Here is a 19,007-nt window from a genome sequence, read left to right on the forward strand (position 1 = left end):
GGTTGGGTCGGGTCGTGTTTGGGTCGGGTTTGGGTTATACGTTAAGAAAAAAATAATATTTTCTTAAATCTAAGCATAATATTTTCGTTAAAATCTAAGCATAATATTCTTAAAAATTAATTAATATTTTTTTAATTAATAAAATTAAAGTATAGTATTTTATAATTAATTTTTTCATGAATTTGAAGAAAATATTATGCTTAGATTTTATTAAAAATAATTTTTTAATTATTTAATTTTATTATATAGATTTAATATTAATATACTTTAATTTTATTATTTTGATTAAAAAATGATTATTTTAATTTGGTAATTTTTTATTTTATTGTGTAATATCATGTTTAAATCGTATAATAACATCATGTTTTAGTCGTTATAATATTTTTAATCAACAAAAATAACTAAAAATTAAAGTTTTATAATTTTTTAATTAATAAAAAATAATTATTTTTTTTCTTAACGTGTAACCCAAACCCGACCCAACCCATTGTTTTAGTCAAAAATCGGCCGTTGACCGTTAGTTTTTAACGAAAATGTTGACGGATGACCAAAATGATCAAAATTCCATATGTGCAGGACCAAAATGATCAAATATCCATATGTGCAGGACCAAAAAATCCAAAAGATAATGTTGACCGTTAGTTTTTAACGAAAATGTTGACGGGGGACCAAAATGATCAAATTTCCATATGTGCAGGACCAAAATGATCAAATGTCCATATGTGCAGGACCAAAAAATCCAAAAGATAATGTTTAGGACCAAAATCGTAAAATGACTATATGTTCAGGACCAATTTTGGCCTTTACTCTATTCTATAATATGAATTGTCAGCTGACACAACTTTTTTTTGGTAAGTCCTATGACTGAACAAACGAAAAAATCATAGGTCATTATCTCTAGACAATTCAATCTGAAAATAATTTATAAGGTGACAAAAACAATGATATTGACTTTGATAACGCCGCCCTAAGGCCACCCGCAACGCGTCACGCGGGTGGCTCGTAACCCGTCACGTCTGGACGAGACGGCGGCGAGACTCGTTGCAGCGTCTCGTCTCGTCCCCAGCCCGCCGAGCGTCCCGTCCCGCCGAGACGAATGGCGAGCCGTCTCGCCACGCTCCGGCGCCATGCGTGACGCCCACTCGTCGGCCCGCGAGTGGGCATCGTCACGCTGACGCAATAAATCAAATTTTTTTAAATTTGAATTTTAAAAAATAATAATAAAAATAAAAAATCGAAAAACTGTAATATTACCATTTTTTTGACCGTTTTTTATTTTTATTTTATTTTATTTTATTTTTTACTCTATACCTAATTCATCCTCATTTCACACACAAATACACTATTTTTCCCAAATCATCTCCATTTCCTCTCCAATTTTCATCTAACCTCTCATCAAAAATGTCCGGCGACGGATACTCTGGCGGTGGCGGCTCCGGCGGGTTTGACATCAACGCGTTCGGCGACTGGGGGCATGTACAATGTCCTGGGTTGTGGTTCCGGTTCGTCGATGCCGAGCAGCCAGGGTTCGGCGACGCCAGGGGGTACCAACCACCCCATTTTGATGTGGATGCATACGCCCGTCCCTCCGCCCCGAAGAATTCGCATGGATTATCCCAGATTCGGGAGGATTATTCGGTTGAACCTACTCCGGAAGGAGGCCGAGGCGGTGGAGGAGGTCGAGGCGGTGGAAGCTCCGGGGCGGAGGAGGTCGAGACCGGCATCCGTACAGCCCCAAGGAAACGCTGGTTGTGTACAACGCCTGGATCAGTGTCTCGTACGATCCCATCGTCGGGAATCAACAATCCTGGAAGTGCTTATGGGAAAAGGTCACCGAGGCCTACCACGAGATTAAGCCGAAGGGGTCCCGCCGCCGCACATTTAAGATGCTCCGTGCTCACTTTGACCGAGTCGACAGAGAGGTAAAAAAATTCTGCGTCATCTACAAGAGTGAAGCGGCTCATTACCAAAGCGGAGCCACGGGAGCCGACATTCTGAAGTCCGCTTTGCGAGGCTACTTCGACGACACCGCCAAACAATTCAAACATGTCGATGTTTGGAGGTCGTCAAAGACGAGGAAAGGTGGGAAGACGGTATCCGGTCCAACTCGGGCTCGACCTCGAAGCGCACGAAGCACACGACGGGTGGCCAATACTTGTCTAGTGAGGGCGGTTCGGGCAGCGCTGCATAGAGTTTTCCTCGCAGGAGGTTGAGAACACGATAGACGATGCCGGGGGGTCCTCCCGTGGGCGCCGTCGGCCGCAAGGGAGAAATGCGGCGAAGGCGGCTAGAGGGAGGAGGAGCCGAGCCGAATCAAGCCAGGTGGGCTCGGGGGCACCCTCGAACTCCCCAATGTCCATGTACATGACCGCCACAATGGCGGACACTTCCCTCATGACGCCTCCCCAATACCAAGCCTATCTTGCCGGAATTGAGTTTATGGCAAGACAACTTGGTATTCCGCCTCCAGGTGGGTTTAGTGCACCTCCACCGCCTTAGGGGGATGATTCGCCGACGGAGTAGTTTTTTATTTTCTATAAAATTGTATTTTAAATTATGTAATTTATATTTTTTTTTTATTTTTATTATATATTTTTTTTATTTTTTGAATTTTAAGTTGTATTTTATTTTATGTTGTAATTTTATTTTATTTAATAAAGTGTATTTTTTATTAATTGAATTTGTTGGAAATAAAAATAAAAAATGAAAATAAATGAATAGTAATTTAAGAGATGGTTAAGAGACGGATAAGAGATGGAGGGTTGCAGGTTCTGTCCCTTAGTTAAGAGATGGAGTAAAAAGTACAGTGGGGCTCAAGAATAGTAATTTAAGAGACGGTTAAGGGACAGATAAGAGACAGCATTGCAGATGGCCTAATAGTGCTTGCAACATTGAATGGTTCATTTCAATTCCATTGGTGGGACGTATCATTGTGCTCTCCCACCCCTTGTTAATTGGCATTGGTTAACTTGATGCGGATTTTGAAAAATATAGTGAAAGAGAGTGGAAAAAGTTATTGGAAGGTGGATACTACTTTTATATATCAATTTTTATAATAAAATATGAGTTGAATGTGTGATCCATTACCAAAAGTCGTAAAAGATAATGATGTCAATTAATTAGGGACGGATGAAAAAGGAAATTGGTGTCAATTAATGTGGGACGGAGAGAGTAGTATAAATATGATGTATAAACGACAATGGTAAGATATACTCTCTCTATCGCAAAAAATTAGACAAAGTTTTTCAACCAATAATAATCATATAACATCATTTATAATATGGACCTCATAATCCACTGACACTCATTCAACTACCTTTTTCCTCTTTTTCTTACTTTTTTTCATCTCTCTCTTACATTACCACTGAAACCGTGCCATTTTTAAGTTTGTTAATTTTTGGGGGATCGAGAGAGTATATAGTACATATACAAATAGTATTTCAAATAGCATAATACAAAGTGATTTTGATTGTGTGTAATCTAGTTAGTGTCGTTATCGTTCAAATACAAATGGAATTGAGTTGCTTCATATTCCGATCAGCAGGCAAGTTCATGCGGGTTAAGGATTTCTATTAATAGGTCATGTTCTTTTCTAGTTGAACGGTGAGTAGTTATCAGATCGACCCGATAATAATCTAATTAACCTAATTTGATAACTTGTAATTAGTTATCTTATATTCACATCAATAAAAATAATTGAACATTAATTTTTTTAATTTTTTACATTATGAGTATTTTGTGACACAATATAAAAAATGAAATTTTAGATAACATTTAAATGTACTTATCATTCTTAGCTAGGAGAAGTGAATTTAATTTAGTTTCTAGCAAAGAGAAAGTGCAACTACAAGGCTATCAGCATCATTGTCTTTTAACCGTCTCTTCTCTTCAGTATTCATGGGCTTCACTGTACTTTTCACCCCATCTCTTAACTAAGAGACGGCACCTGCATCCCTCCATCTCATCCCTTAACTATTCATTCAATTTCATTTTTATTTTTATTTCAAATAAATTTAAGTAAGAAAAACACACTTCATTAAATAAAATAAAATTACAACTTAAAATTCTAAAAAAAATAAAAAACCACATAATTAAAATCCTAAAAAAATAAAAAATACATAATTTAAAATCTTTCGCTCACTCTCTCTAAATTCAAAATCTCAAAACTCAAAGAAGCAGAAGAAAGAGTTGTCTAATGACGATCATGTGCGTGTACGGGCTGCCAAAATTTGCCAAAATGTGCTCCATTAGATCCTCCTGGAGTTGGGCGTGGGCGGTAGAATCACTTGTCCTTGCCCGAACACATAGTCGCTCTTGCAAAGACGGATGCACTCCTATGCGAGGTGGACTACTTGCGTTATAGCTTCCCGGGGTTTCAGGGTCAAACCAATTTTCCGCCTCAGGTCCTTCGTCGGTGACAATCATGTTTTGAAAGATTACGCACGTATACATGATGTTGACCATATTCTCCTGACAACCACAGATTTTGCATGTTTTTAAGGACTAGATTTGACTTGTTTTAAATGTCAATCATGCAAATTATGTTCTTAAATTGCATGTGTTATACATTTGGTATTTTTGACGTGTTTGTTGATAAATGATAGAAAAAGATAGAAAAATGTGAAAAAAAGGCCAAAGTGCAGCCGCCTCTGTTCGAGCCCATTCTGCCAGCGATTTTAAAGTCCAGTTAGTGCTTACTACATGCCATTCTCTTCGTATTCGAAAGTGCTTCTCGTGGATATCTCGCATGTCAAAGCTGGCAGGAATTTATACGGAAATTCACGTAAGAAAATAAATTATTATATTGTGAAGCCAAATCTCTCCTATATCTTGTAGGGCACGAAATTTATCAAAAATAAACCTTTTTCCGGCCTATAAATACCTCTGAACCTAATTCATAATCTTTATCTAAGAGCCTTCAATCCTTCTCCTTCTCCATCTCCATCTCCATCTCCATCTCCATCTCCATCTCCATCTCTATCTCTACACCTTCTTCCATCCCTCCATCTCAGAGCCTCCAATCCTTCTCCCTCTCTACACTTCTTCCATTCCATATTCCACTCTTAAATTCATCCATCTTTCATTGGAGCGGAGTTCTGCAGATCCAGGCAAGAGAAGACTGAAGATTGAAGATTCAACCTTGGGTTTTATCAATTTCTTTCATGTCTCGTACTTAATTTGTAGTTTTTACTTGTCTATGAGTTAAACATCAATTGTGGAATTTTTGGTGAAGATATTCGATTGATTTTCCTTGTTAGCTCTTGTAGTTATTTGATTTATCCTTGCGCTTTCTATATTCAATTGATTAGCTACCTCTTGAATACATGTTAGAGTTGATTAGAGTACTCGGGAGACGAAATAGTTGACTTGTAAAATGGATAATTCACACTTTAATTCAATAGAACTCGGGAGAGTTGAGGTTTCACGTGAGGTCATTGGTCTTAACGATCTTTTAGAAGTTAGATATTAGAGATTTAAAGGGGACTTTATTTCAACACCTAATCTACAGATTGCTCACCTCGGGAGATGGTTTAATCCAGTTAAGTGACCGACTTAATAACTCTAGAGACCGTAATTCAAGAAAGTCGATTGTGTTTTGGATCCTAATATTCTACATTCCTATGCATGCTTTGTGTCATTGTTTATATGCTTTCTTTTTATTTGTTTGTTTATTTTTCAGTCTAGTTTAATAAAATCAAACAAAAAAAAAGAGCCTGTTTTCGTTAAATAGTATATGACGCTTAGTTTATGATAGTCAGTTGCAATCTTATTCCCTGTGTTCGATATCCCGGTACTGACCTTTAGCTATACTAGATCTACCCTGTAAACTTGCAGGTATTTTTAGTGCTAATAAATAGTGCATCATCTCCATAAACCACGTACGAGCTGAGGCTTTGATAATGTTGAATTGAGCTTGGAGAACCCCAAACGCTCTCTTCACATCCTTGCGAGCAGCCTCTTGCTTCTGCGCAAAAAGAGCCTGTTTTTCGTTCATCGGCATGTTGAACGTCTTCACGAAAGTTGGCCACTTCGGATAGATGTCGTAGGCAAGATAGTACCCCATTTTATACTGGCGGTTGTTAGCGATGAAGTTGATAGGCGACGCTTTACCATTGAAAACTTCGCTGAAGAGGTCGGATTGGTTGAGCACGTTGACGTCGTTGTTCGATCCAGGGACCCCGAAATACGCATGCCAAATCCATATTCGGTAGTCGGCAACGACCTCTAGTATAACGATGGGGTGGGTGCCTTTGTGGCCGCTCGTGTATGACCCCCTCCACGCCACATGGCAATTCTTCCATTGCCAATGCATGCAATCGACGCTGCCAAGCATCCCGGGGAATCCGTGCACTTGTTCGTGAAGTCGGAGCAGAAACTGACAATCTGCGGTGCTTGGCTTCCGGAGAAATTCGTCGGTGAAGGCTGCCCGGACGCCTTTGCAGAAGTTCATCAAACACAGTCTCCTAGTGCTTTCCCCAATGTGCAGGTATTCGTCGAACAAATCCGCCATTTGTCCAGTAGCAAGCTGACGGATTGTTGCAGTACATTTCTGGAGCGTCGTGTGACTGGGACGGCCAATAGCGTCGAACCCTTCTTGGAAGTACTCTTCCCGGGCTGCCAACCTTGCGGCGGCTTCCTCCCGGTCACGATGGATGTAAATCAGGGATCGACTTTGAGGCGCCGCGGCTTCCTCCTCCTCCCTACGTCGATCTTCTTCTAGCGATTCTTCCATTATTCGACGCATTTGCTCAAATGGATCTATGAATGGATTAAATTTTGGAGAAGAATAATATTTTGAGATGAAGAATATAGAGTGTTTGAGTGCGAATAAAGAGATTTTTTTATGGTGGATTAATTTGTGGGAATGATTTGATATTTATAGGAGTGATTGGGGGCTTAAAAAAATTAAAAAAAATTAAAAATGTGAAAAAAACAGCTATAAACTGCAACTATATTTTTGAGATTTTTTTAATTTTTGAATTTTTCCTGAATTTTAAAAAAACATTTTCAACGGAAATAAACGACGCCCACTCGCGAGCAGGCGAGTGGGTGTCACGGACGAACGGGAGCTCGCCACGTGGCCAACGCGCGTGGCGAGCTGGGGCGCGAGCTTCCTCTCCGCGGCGAGACAAGGGACGGGTTGGGGACGAGACGGGAGCCTGCATCGCTATCTCGATGCGGTCTAGTCTCGGAGAGACGAGATAGAGCCCGCATCGAGACGCGATGCGGGTGCTCTAAGATTGCTTTATTCTTTTAACTAAAAACTACGATTTGAATAACAATCAATCGAAAACAAATTCTTCTCCAAACTCTTCATTACAACCAAAAAGTTTCCAACGAAATTAATGTTAGGATCTATTTTTGCTCAATTAAACAATTGAAATAGTCGCATCACGCACTATTGTGGTGGACATCTTACAATAGAAGACTGAACACAATTTGTTCCGATTCTAGATCCTAAATCCTAAACACACCAGAAGCCCCTGTTTCGTTATGTCTCTGACGACTCGGTCCCACTCACGATAACCGAATATAGTCTCGATTTCGACGAGATCACCGGATACCACCCTCGGGATGCGGACCAATTCTACAAAATGATGCCCTCGTTGCTGCCAACGACCGAGGAGGCCGGATTCAAAATAATCCCCCTTTTAGCCATGCAGGTAACACTCTTCCTCGGCCGCGGCCTATGCATCGGCGCCGTAAATCACCACAGCCTCGGCGACGCCAGATCGATCGTCAGATTCATCTCAGCGTGGGCTCATGTCAACAAATCCGCGGGATCGACTCGATATTTTGGAACGCAGTGAAACGGATCCCGAACAATCCGTCGCCGTCGCCGGCGTCTCCGGTACCGACACAGAGAGTGAGATCCACATTCACTCTCTCATATTCACACCTAAAAACACTCAAAAACTCAGGCAAAACCGCCGGCGACGTGGAGTGGAGAATTGGCCGGCGGGGATGGCGAAGTATATTCGGGTGAGGAGTTTGTGTGTGACGTATTCGCCCAAATTAGATCTGTATACGGCGGATTTCGGGTGGGGGAAGGCGAGGAAGGTGGAGGTGACGTCGATCGAGGGGGAGACGTATGGGATGTCGCTGTGTAATTCAAGGGATTGTGATTGTGGATTGGAGATTGGAGTGTCGCTGCCATTGGAGAGGATGCAAGCTTTCTCTGCTATATTTGCAGCTGGTTTGAAGTTGTAAAATGACGTCGTTTCTTATGCTTGTTCGCTTTGAATTTCATATAACGACTATGTAAAATATTTTAAGGAGGGATATATCGAAAATACTCCCTTCGCCCACGATTTAAAGAATCATTTTGGTTTGTCCACGATTTATAGAACCATTTACTTTATTCTAATTTTAGTACATGGATCTCACATTTCACCAATTTTTTACACTCACAATCCAATATAAAACTAATAATTTAAATGGGTCTCACATTCCACTCACTTTCTTCCTTTGCTTTTCTTCACAAAGTCAAAAATTTATTTAAAACCCGTGACGGGAGTAAATTACAACTTGACCAACTAATACTGGATAGAGAACATCTAGTGAGAAAGAGAATTGAATATTTAATTAGCATGACCAACTAATACTGGATAGAGAACATCTAGTGAGAAAGAGAATTGAATATTTAATTAGCATGAGAAATAAATGGGTACTCCTATTTTCAAACTGACTAAATAGAAAAAAACTCGTAGATGCTATCTTTCAGTTATGTAATGATTACATAAATCCAAAAATCACTTTATGTCCAAAAATAAATATTGCATCCTATACTCCAACTACACAATCTACTACACCAAAATTTACAAATGTGAACACAAAAACGTAACTGAAATCTCATCCCAGATCTTTCAGTGTGAACACAAAATGTAACTGAAATCTATCTTTTTTATAGTAATTGTGATAAACTAAACACATTACATACCAATAACTTTCTACATAGCAATGTGTTTGGACTAATGTAATTTTTACTTATCCATTAAGAGAACCAATGTTTGAAGCTAAATATCTCAGTGAAATTTAAATTTAACATTTGAATTTGAGCTATAAATACCCTTCTAGTATTATAGAGCAAGAACCACCACCACCACTATCATGACAACCATACTCCAAACCCTTCAAGTTTCTCCGGCTCCGTCGCCACAAGGCGGCGCCGCCGCCGAGCTCACACTCCCCCTCACCTTCTTCGACATGTGGTGGGTCCATTTCCACCCAATCCGCCGCGTCCTCTTCTACGACCACCCTTGCTCCACCGCCGATTTCCTCAACTCCGTCGTCCCGAACCTCGAAAAATCCCTCTCCCTCACCCTCAAACACTTCCTCCCCGCCGCCGGCAACCTCCTCTACCCCACTGACACCGCTAAAAACAAGCCCTTCCTCCGCTACGCCGGCGGCGACTCCCTCCGGCTCACCGTCGCCGAGTCCGGCCTCGACTTCGACGAGCTCACCGCGAACTGCCCACGCGACGCCGACCCGTTCTGGGACTTCGTCCCGGAGCTCGCGCCGCCTGCCGACGCCGGCGAGTACAAGCACGCACCGCTCATGGCGGTCCAGGCGACGCACTTCCCCGGCCGCGGCGTCGCCCTCGGGATCGCCAACCTCCACCTCCTCGGCGACGGAAGCGCGGTCAACGCGAGCCTGATCCTCAGCTGGGCCGCGATCAGCAGGTCTGCTGGAGACGAAGACTTCCTTCGCCTCCAGCAGAAACTCGAGTCCGCGCCGATCTTTGATCGGCGCGTGATCAAAGACGCCGTTGGGATCGACGGCATCTTCTGGGACGAAATGAGAAAGACGCCCTTTTCGCCAGCACCTTTCCCACTGCCCACTAACCGGGTCAGGGCGACTTTCGCTCTGACCCGGTCCGATTTGGAAAAATTAAAAAACCGGGTTCTTGTAAAGAAACCCGGTTTAAACCGGGTTTCTTCCTTCGTCGCCACAGCCTGCTACGTGTGGAGCTGTATGGCGAGGTCGGAGCCCGACGGGGACGACGCGTACGAGCTGCTCGTCGTCCCCGTCGATGCCAGGGGGCGGAAGAACGCCCTCATCGAACCCCCCGTGCCGGGGAACTACTTCGGGAACTGTATCGCGTTCGCGGTGGTGGAGATCCGGCACGGGGAGCTGGTGGGGGAGGGGGGTTTCGAGGCCGCGGCGGAGGCCGTGACGGTGGAGATTAGGAATGGGGTGAATGAGGCGGCGGCGCTGCTGAGAGGGGCGGAGGATTGGATCAATGAGATGAAGAAATGTCAAGAGAAGAAAATGAAGGTGTTTGGGGTGTCTGGATCGCCGAAATTTGATCTGGCGGTAGCGGATTTCGGGTGGGGAAAGGCGAAGAAGGTGGAATATGTGACGCTTGATGGGGAGAATTATTCGATGTCTTTGGCTAATGCCAGAGACGGCGGTGGGGGATTGGAGTTTGGGCTGTCGTTGCCGGAGAAAAGAATGGAAGCTTTTACGGCTATATTTGCCGATGGCCTCACCAAATAAAAGAGTTGATGTTTTTATTTATTTCTACATTTTTAAAGAATTTACTCCCAAAAATGAAGTGGTATTGATGTATATCAACTACTAATAAAAAAAAAGTGTAGTGTTTTTTTTTATTGTTTCATAATAGACTAATTTGAAACAAATATTGCAAAATTAAATATGATTTGATAACAAAGACATTATTTTTCACAGAATGGTGTTATTATATTCTGAATGTTAATTAAAAGATTACTACTATGTACCCGAAACAAAGTCATTTGTCTTCATATCATATTTACTTTGACATGTTAATTTCAATTTCAACTATTGTATGATAATTTAACTAATTGTTGAAATTGAAACATTAAATTCGATTAGAATAGTGTTCATTATTGTTTTATTTGGTAGAAAATTTTTACTATTACTTATTCTGTCCTAAAAATATAAAGATATTTAAAACTGCACGGGAATTAATGTATAATTAGTAAAGTAAGAGAGTTGATGAGAAAGCTAGTTAAAATAGTGTAACGAAGAGTGAGACCCACATTATTATTAATTTTTAATGGTCGTCGTGATGGTATAAGTGATAAATAAATTCATGTATATGGGTATAGAGTTTGGGATAACTTTCCATAAATTTCATTTAATACGTGACGCGTCAATTCCCCATTATTAATCTCTCTCTCTGCCTCCAATTTCATATTCCTCGGATTTTCAACATTCGAATTCCTCTACGGACCCACCACCAATTCATATCTCTGTCTTTCCCAGGTGGGGATATCCATCTTTGTTTTTGTTATTTTAATTTATTTGTGTTTATTTCTTGGCTTGATCATCGTCGCTTTGATTGGCTATGGCATTGATGTTGGATCAAAAAGGGGGAAATTTGGCTTCTTTGTTTTGGTAATTCATGAATTTGATTGATTTCATGTAGAAAAATTATGTGCTTGATGAAATGCCTGATGCAGTTTGAATGTGTTTTGAGGGGGGAATTGGGAAAGGATATACTGTGTTGAATTAGTGAATTTCAAGAAAGGTTTTTTATTGATAATTTATCTCAAGTTGGAACTTTTGAATATTCTGGTTTATCTTTATTCGATATGGATGGAGTGTCTTTTCTTGATTTCTGTAAAATTCTGATTTCATTATTGGACTAATGTTGCAGTCGAGCGATCTTAACAATTATTTGGATTTTGCTATAAGAAAGAGTGGTTGATTTTGTGAGAAGAGTAGATCCTCATTGTCTTGAACTTGTTTAATTGTGTTGCAGTGGTTGCTTTGGAGTTAGGAATGGCAAGTGAGCATCTTGATAACGACGAATTCATCGAGAAGTTTCACATCCCGAGCTCGTTACTTGAGCAAGACACCGAGGTCCAATGTCTGCCTTCCAAGCCCGAACACCCTGTTCTCGTGTTTATCAACTCGAGAAGTGGTGGTCAGCTCGGAGGGGAGCTTCTCGTCACGTATAGGTCCATACTAAACGAAAAGCAGGTGCGAATCAACGTTGAAATATAGTTTCTTCTTGTGAAAAAATAACCATTTGAATCAAATACACAAATTTTGGCAGGATTTGACTATAGACAGTTTGTTTTGCATTAACCGATCTCTCTAATTTGTAGGTTATCGATTTAGGAGAAGAAGCTCCGGATTCTGTACTTCGCAAGGTCTTTATCAATATAGAAAGGCTGAAGGCTCGGGGCGATGAAAGTGCTTCCGAATTTGAGATGAATTTGAAGCTAATTGTAAGTTTCCCTCTTCTTTTTATTGGTGATTTCTTGAATCTTATTGTATGATGAATATCTCATAGCTCTGGCGTATAGGTTGCCGGTGGAGATGGTACGGCTGGATGGCTTCTTGGGGTGGTTTCCGATCTCAGGTTATCTCAGCCGCCACCAATCGCTACTGTTCCTTTAGGAACAGGAAACAATCTGCCATTTGCATTTGGTTGGGTAAGAAAAAGAAGAATCCTACCATCATTCTTCGTTGTAATGATTCGAGTATATTAGTATTCGAGCTCTAAGTCTAACTAACGACATTCTAGGGTAAGAAAAACCCGGGAACTGATCGGATTTCTGTGCTTTCGTTCATGGATCAAGTACGAAAAGCAAAAGAAATGAAAATCGACAGGTAATGTGTCGTTTTCATGAAGATCACTATCGGTTATTTATCGAATTGAGAACTCAGAATCCGGAGCTCTTTCTCGTGATTGTGGTTGCTGTACCTAACAGTTGGCACATTCTGATGCGAATGAAAGCAAAACAAGCTTGTGATCCGGTTGCTCCTCTCGAATTGCCACACTCGTTGCATGCATTTCATCGGGTTTCCTCGACAGATGATCTTAATGTGGTACGAAATTAGTCTAAGTTGGTTTTTTTTTACCATTTCAACTGCGGCAACGTTGTTCTCATGCCTCGCTGGTCACAATGTTTCAGGAAGGTTCTGATACGTTTCGCGGAGGGTTGTGGAACTATTTCAGCATGGGTAAGCGAACGAATCTTCTTATAAAATCTTCCCAACATATATACAGTTCGGGTTTAGCTTAAAGGTGCTGAGATGTGTAATCGAGACTCCCTCGTTGTTTCTGCTCTTCAGGCATGGATGCCCAGGTTTCTTACGCGTTCCACACCGAACGCAAGCTGAATCCAGAAAAATTCAAAAACCAGCTTGTTAATCAGGTAAAAAATGACAGCATTTGCTCTGTATTAGTTGTCTTTATATACGAATGGCGTAATCTTTTTTTATCTTCCGAAGATGTGATTCTGTTCTTCGTTGCAGAGTACATACGCGAAGCTCGGATGCTCACAAGGATGGTTTTTGCCTTCTCATTTCAGTGGCGCTGCAAGGTGAGCTCGTTTTCTTGGCTCATGAGGCCAAATGCCCGTTTTTACATGTGCACGCTCGTTGCTATACTTTCTTCGTTACGCTAAATGCATTCCCATTGCAGCATTTCTCAACTTTGTAATGTTAAGATCATGAAAAAGCACACTACTGGTTGTTGGCAAGACCTGGAAATCCCTAACAGGTACTGCACTGCACTTCTCTAGTATACGAACGCTCGTTTAAATTTTGTTCGTTGCGTTTTTCATGGGTAGTAACACAGTAACGCATCTTTCGTCTACCAAACAGCGTCAGATCAATCGTGTGCCTTAACTTGCCCAGCTTCTCCGGGGGACTAAATCCGTGGGGAACACCGAGTAGCTATAAACGTCGTGATGTCAGTAGCATTCTCGACCAACTTCTCGAATCTAACACAATTTCTTTAACTAAAACTAACTACTGCAAAATCTGTACCTGCAACAGAGAGACTTAACCGCGCCTTACGTGGACGATGGCCTACTCGAGATCGTTGGCTTCAGAAACGCTTGGCACGGGCTTGTTCTACTCGCTCCAAACGGACACGGGACGCGTCTTGCACAGGTTAGCGATTCAATCGTAGTATGAAAAAACCAAAGTGTTTTTTTTTGTCCAAACCATAATGTTGGTTTTTATCGCATGGAAGGCGCAACGTATCAGATTCGAGTTTCGTAAAGGGTCGGCTCAAGAAACGTACATGAGGGTCGATGGAGAGCCGTGGAAGCAGCCCCTCCCGGAGAACGATGAGACAGTCGTGATAGAAATCTCTCATCTTGGGCAAGTGAAGATGCTTGCCACCCTTGATTGTAGAGCCAAGAGCTCTCTCGACCCCTCGTCTCCCATGGCGCACGACGTCGATGAGAAGGACAGCGACGAGGAGGATAAGGAGGTTGGAGAGGAATGGAGGAAGTTTGGTGCAGCAGACACTTTCAGAATTCCAGATGAGGTTGATTTATCCCATCTCAGTTGATACTATAATTAAACTTTTTCTACAGCTGATTAATTTGGTATTTGAGGCTCAAGATTAGTTGGTTCTTCCAAAGAGAAAATTAAGTTCAAGATTAGTAAATACAGAGACAGTTTGGTTGGTTAGATTTGAGGCTCAGTTCAAGATTAGTAAAATACAACAGAGAGAATAATATAAAAGGGAGTAAATGATAATAAATAGTTAAAATGGAGATGAAATTAAGTACGATAGAAAATAACATAGGGTCAAAAAATGAAACGTCTCGCTTAGATCAGGACGGAAGGAGTACTACAATAGTTGTAGTTGTGAGAAGTATTATGAAGTAAATTTAAGTTTGGATTAATGGCTCATCTTCCCAGTTACCGAAAGGAAACAACATTTGTAATCAAGCATCATTTTTTAGTCTCAATAAAATAAATACATTTATAATTTGTGTAAATAAATACATTTATAATTTGTGTTGTTTACAATATGGAATCCAAATTCGGTCAAAATGAAGTTTTGATATGGCTATTAGAATAGTACTCCACACACCAAAAATTATATTCACCCTCAAATTATAGAAAAAATCAACACTACTTGGATATATTGACACACAATCAAACACACAAAAGGCCACTTTCTTTGCCAAAATCAAATACAACATCATAGTATATACATTTAAATTATCGAATTACACTAATGAAATAAAATACTGAAACAACAAGTTATTTCTTCACCAAAATCAAAACACAAGATTCAATACCATACTATATAAATCTAACAAATCGAACACTGATGAAATAAAATACGAGACTGAAGCGAAAACTCTATTTAGTGGCGCCCCAACAAATAAGATGCATAGTCTTCTCAGCCTTCTCAGATTCCCTGACTCTCCTCATTGCATAATCCTCATGCTCGGAGTTAGATTTCCTCGTGGCGACGGCGCCTCCATAAACCCACTTGGGCCAGCCGGCATCGGGTGATTCCCGGGCAGCCATTGGCGGCGGAGAAGGGCCGATTCCCGCGCTCGCTGCCATCTTATTTCTCTTCAACATTTTGAGGAAGAGAAATTTAAAGTATAGAGGCTTAGCTTCATCAAGTTTGATATTTGTAGAAAAATTGTGTGGTAGATTAGATGAAGGAAATGCAAGGCCACTTTGAAAAGAGAGTGCATTTGTCACCATAAATTGCATTAGAAAAATCTGGTGCTGGTTTTTTATATCTTAAATTTTTTTAGTTGTAACAATGGTTTTGATTATTTGTGATTGGATACGAATTTTATTTCCATTACATCAATCAGTGTCACACTCTCAATAAAATGGAATGAAAATGACATTTTTTTTCCACAAAATTATATTTTGTTATGGTTTAAAATCTCCTTATCCAAGCATAGGTCTTTCTAATCACAAACGCTACATTCACAGGGCCAATCGATTCATCGGGTGACGTGGCATAATCGGCAACGACGTCGTCAGATATCTTTTCAGGTCAAGTTTTCGGCTATTTATACTAGTGGAATATGAATCTCACATTTACATATTAAATATGATTAGGATGAATTAGTAGCGTGTAGTGTAGGATCCACTTATCAAATAATAGTAAAAGTCAATTGACATCCCGAAATGGCTTCGGAAACGAGACATTTAATAGCAGACAGATGAGTATTGTATAAACTTTTGAGACCTTTTGCATTTGAGGAAATACACAGGTTTAAGTCAAAATCATTTGCAAATCTGCTTCAGCAGGAGGGCCAAAAAAATGCCAACTCGTACCGTGAAATGCTCGAAACGAATCATCGGAAAAAGTATCGACTCCCAACTCTTCAGTGAAGCTCTGAACAGCCAACACATGCTTCCTCGAGCTCTTGCACACCGACGCGTGCTGCTCGTACGCCTCAAAACTATTCCCAAAGATCACCAGCTGATTCAACCGGCCCACCTCCCAATTCGCTTCCAAGAGATTGTCATACAGTTCCGCCTCACAGTGTGGCATGAAGAACAACGTAGGCTTCACAGCTCGTCTCCGGCCTTGCTCGTTGATTGACAGAACAGTGCAGCCTAGAGACGTCAGGACCTTTGATTCTGTCAGGGAGATTATCGGGTCAAACAGTTCTATTCCTCCGATCCAATCGAAGCTCCTCTGCAACAAAATGGCGAGGCAGAGTTGCAGCCGGGGAGGCCCGAATGATTCGATGCTACCAATCCCGTAAACTACCATCTGCATCTTTTCCTCTGATCCCAAAACTTTGGAAAACTTATCCAAAACATCAGGATTTCGGATTTGGCTCAGTAGATTTCTGTAGAATTTGGAGTTTTCGAATTTCTGAATACAAGTATCCATTTTTTGCTTCAGCTTTGATTCTCTCTCTGGATCAGTTTCGAGATCTATCGGTGCCCATAACTGCACTTCCATTTGCCGTTTAGGGATCACAAACTTGTTGGCGATTCTGTTCTTCTTTCCACGCCTCGGCAACACAATAGTCCAATCTTCCGAGGGATCAGATTTCTCGGGAGGGAGAGCTTTTGGCGAAGCATCATCCACTGTTGCAGGCACTAGTTTCATCTGAAAATAAGGGACCAGACACGAATTATATGCTGAATATTTAGGATAACGTAAACACTTCACATACAGAATCGAATTCTACGAAGAAAACTTTAGAAATATTCACCTCTATGCGTTCACTAAGTTTTTCCAATAATTGGTATAGCTCTAAAAAGCAAAACACAAGAATCTCTCAAACTAAAAGCTTATCAATCGATTCATGAGTTCAGACATATCCCTCTTCAGTTTTCTAAGTTTTTTCAGTCATTAGTTTAGTTCTAAAAACAAAATCCTAATCTCTCCAGCAAGAATTCAAGAATCTTCACAACAGAAGCTCAGCAATCGATTCACGAGTTCAAACACATTCCTCTTCAAGACCCAAAAGACACCCCCTAAACCATGTTACTTCGAAAAGTCACTCCTACAACAAAATAATCTTGAAGAAACTTCCAAAGTATCTGTCTCTACTTGTTTACTAAGTTTTTCCAATCATTACTTTAGCTCTAAAAGGCAAAACCCAAGAATCTCTCCAAGCAAAAGCTTATCAAATCGACTCACGAGTTCAAACACATGTTACACATCCCCTCTTCAGTATAATAAGTTTTTCCAATCAATAGTTTATTCTAAAAACAAAATCCTATGCTTTTCAACCAGAATGCAAAAATTTCTCAAAACACATCCACTTCCAATATCATCATGTTCCTCCATCATGCTTACTCCAATTCGCCGTAGCAACAAAACAATCTTAAAGATTCTTAAATCCCTAGATTCTCTATGCGAATAGCTTTGCACGAAAACGAAAAATTCAATAGAACACATCCTCAAACATCTTGGCTACATAGAAAGCAAACAAACCTCATCTAAAACAGCAAACAAACCCCAATTTCGAGTGCAAATATTGCTCTTATAAATCAATTTAAAGCTAATATACACCTTTTGCTAGAAATTTAACAATTAGGGGAAAAATATGACTTGTATTCACCAATTGAAGATTCAGAGCTACGATAACTTATAATACCTTCAATCTTCGGAAGCTAAAAGAAATGCGAAGCTACCGTCGCCGGAGCTGATCTCCTACTCTAAGATTCAGGTCTGTTGGAGAGCTCTTTTTTTGTTTTTTTAAATTTTTTCAGCCTAGTTTTGAAAGTGTGGGCTTTTACATATTTAAATAAAGCCCAAATTGGTAAAATACCTTTGTGTGCTTGATTTGTAATTTGGGCCCTATGTTTGTCGGTCTCTTTTGTATTGCTTTCGAAGTTTAATTCTAATTTTCAACACATTGGATTTTCATTTTTGCTATTTATATTATTTTGGAATCGTAATTTGTTATATTGAAGTTCAGTTGAGTTTATACTTTCTTAAGATAAATAATTACACTTTATGTAATTATATCTTTGAAGATTATTTATGTGTTTATATACTCCCATGTCTCATAATAAGAGTCATATTTTATCATTTCGGTTTGCCCTACAATAAGAGTCATATTTCACTTTTATCATAAATGGTAAGTAGATCTCAGATTCCACTAACTTATTCCACTCATATTTTATTATAAAACTATATATAAGTGAGACGTACGCTAACTTATTCAACTCATTTTTTTTTACATTTTTTAAATTTATGTCGTGACCAAATAGAACTCCTATTGCAGGACGGAGGGGTATCAAATTCTCAATCGCATATATACGTATAGATAAAAAAATACTACTACTACTAAAGAGAAGGAAATCAGAGTTATATTTCTATTACCAGTATAGGCAAAAATAGTCATATTTCTTTGATCTTTCCTTGATGACGGCAAATATTCCAATAATTTGTCTATTCTAAATTATTTATAATAAACATCAAACATTGTTACGAAACGGCAAAACATACAAATTTATAATTTCGTGTAATAGTGAATATTGTACTACTAAATTCGTATAACATTGCAATTTTCACAATCATTATGTAAGACATAATAGTCTAAAATTATTACTAGTACTATTCTTACATTTTTATTTACATGACTATAGTTTTCTATTATGATATGCCATTAGCTCATATAGGGTGGTGTCATTCTCATATCAACGTGGAAACAAATTAATTGCAATAAGTGTTCTAGTCTATAAAATCAATAGTGTCATTAAAGTCTTCGTTTTATTTTCAATCTTAATCATCGCCTCTCCTTATCTGTGACCTTATC

At 39.9% G+C, this 19,007-nt stretch overlaps 3 protein-coding genes across 3 annotated transcripts; 2 read left to right on the forward strand and 1 right to left on the reverse strand.

The window, feature by feature from the left end:
* Positions 1–9,111: 9,111 nt before the first annotated feature.
* LOC121759111 (malonyl-coenzyme:anthocyanin 5-O-glucoside-6'''-O-malonyltransferase-like) lies at positions 9,112–10,500 on the forward strand. The gene has a single exon (XM_042154610.1). The coding sequence runs from the start codon at positions 9,112–9,114 to the stop codon at positions 10,498–10,500; it is 1,389 nt and encodes a 462-aa protein (XP_042010544.1).
* A 1,232-nt stretch (positions 10,501–11,732) lies between these two features.
* LOC121758157 (diacylglycerol kinase 5-like) lies at positions 11,733–14,426 on the forward strand. Its single transcript, XM_042153592.1, has 12 exons — positions 11,733–11,970; positions 12,099–12,221; positions 12,300–12,428; positions 12,521–12,606; positions 12,708–12,825; positions 12,912–12,960; positions 13,072–13,154; positions 13,255–13,322; positions 13,424–13,501; positions 13,606–13,693; positions 13,780–13,896; positions 13,979–14,426. Exons 1-12 carry the CDS (start codon positions 11,770–11,772, stop codon positions 14,300–14,302), a joined length of 1,464 nt encoding a protein of 487 aa, XP_042009526.1. The 5' UTR covers positions 11,733–11,769; the 3' UTR covers positions 14,303–14,426.
* Positions 14,427–14,901: 475 nt separating this feature from the next.
* Positions 14,902–17,951, reverse strand: LOC121758379 (protein SENSITIVITY TO RED LIGHT REDUCED 1-like). Its single transcript, XM_042153789.1, has 2 exons — positions 17,841–17,951; positions 14,902–16,843 (listed from the first exon to the last, which is right to left on the reverse strand). Exon 2 carries the CDS (start codon positions 16,841–16,843, stop codon positions 15,992–15,994), a length of 852 nt encoding a protein of 283 aa, XP_042009723.1. The 5' UTR covers positions 17,841–17,951; the 3' UTR covers positions 14,902–15,991.
* Between the last annotated feature and the right edge of the window lie 1,056 nt (positions 17,952–19,007).

Source organism: Salvia splendens, chromosome 12 (genome assembly GCF_004379255.2).
Source record: "Salvia splendens isolate huo1 chromosome 12, SspV2, whole genome shotgun sequence".
Lineage (NCBI taxonomy): Eukaryota > Viridiplantae > Streptophyta > Magnoliopsida > Lamiales > Lamiaceae > Salvia > Salvia splendens.

What these genes read in the sequence shown, in the direction of transcription:
- LOC121759111 (XM_042154610.1), top strand. Translation starts at nt 9,112, where the DNA reads ATGACAACCATACTCCAAACCCTTCAAGTTTCTCCGGCTCCGTCGCCA.
- LOC121758157 (XM_042153592.1), top strand. Translation starts at nt 11,770, where the DNA reads ATGGCAAGTGAGCATCTTGATAACGACGAATTCATCGAGAAGTTTCAC. An exon ending in AAAGAAATGAAAATCGACAG is followed by an intron (nt 12,607 to 12,707) that starts GTAATGTGTCGT and finishes TGTACCTAACAG; the next exon opens with TTGGCACATTCTGATGCGAA. An exon ending in GACCTGGAAATCCCTAACAG is followed by an intron (nt 13,502 to 13,605) that starts GTACTGCACTGC and finishes TCTACCAAACAG; the next exon opens with CGTCAGATCAATCGTGTGCC.
- LOC121758379 (XM_042153789.1), bottom strand. Translation starts at nt 16,843, where the DNA reads ATGAAACTAGTGCCTGCAACAGTGGATGATGCTTCGCCAAAAGCTCTC.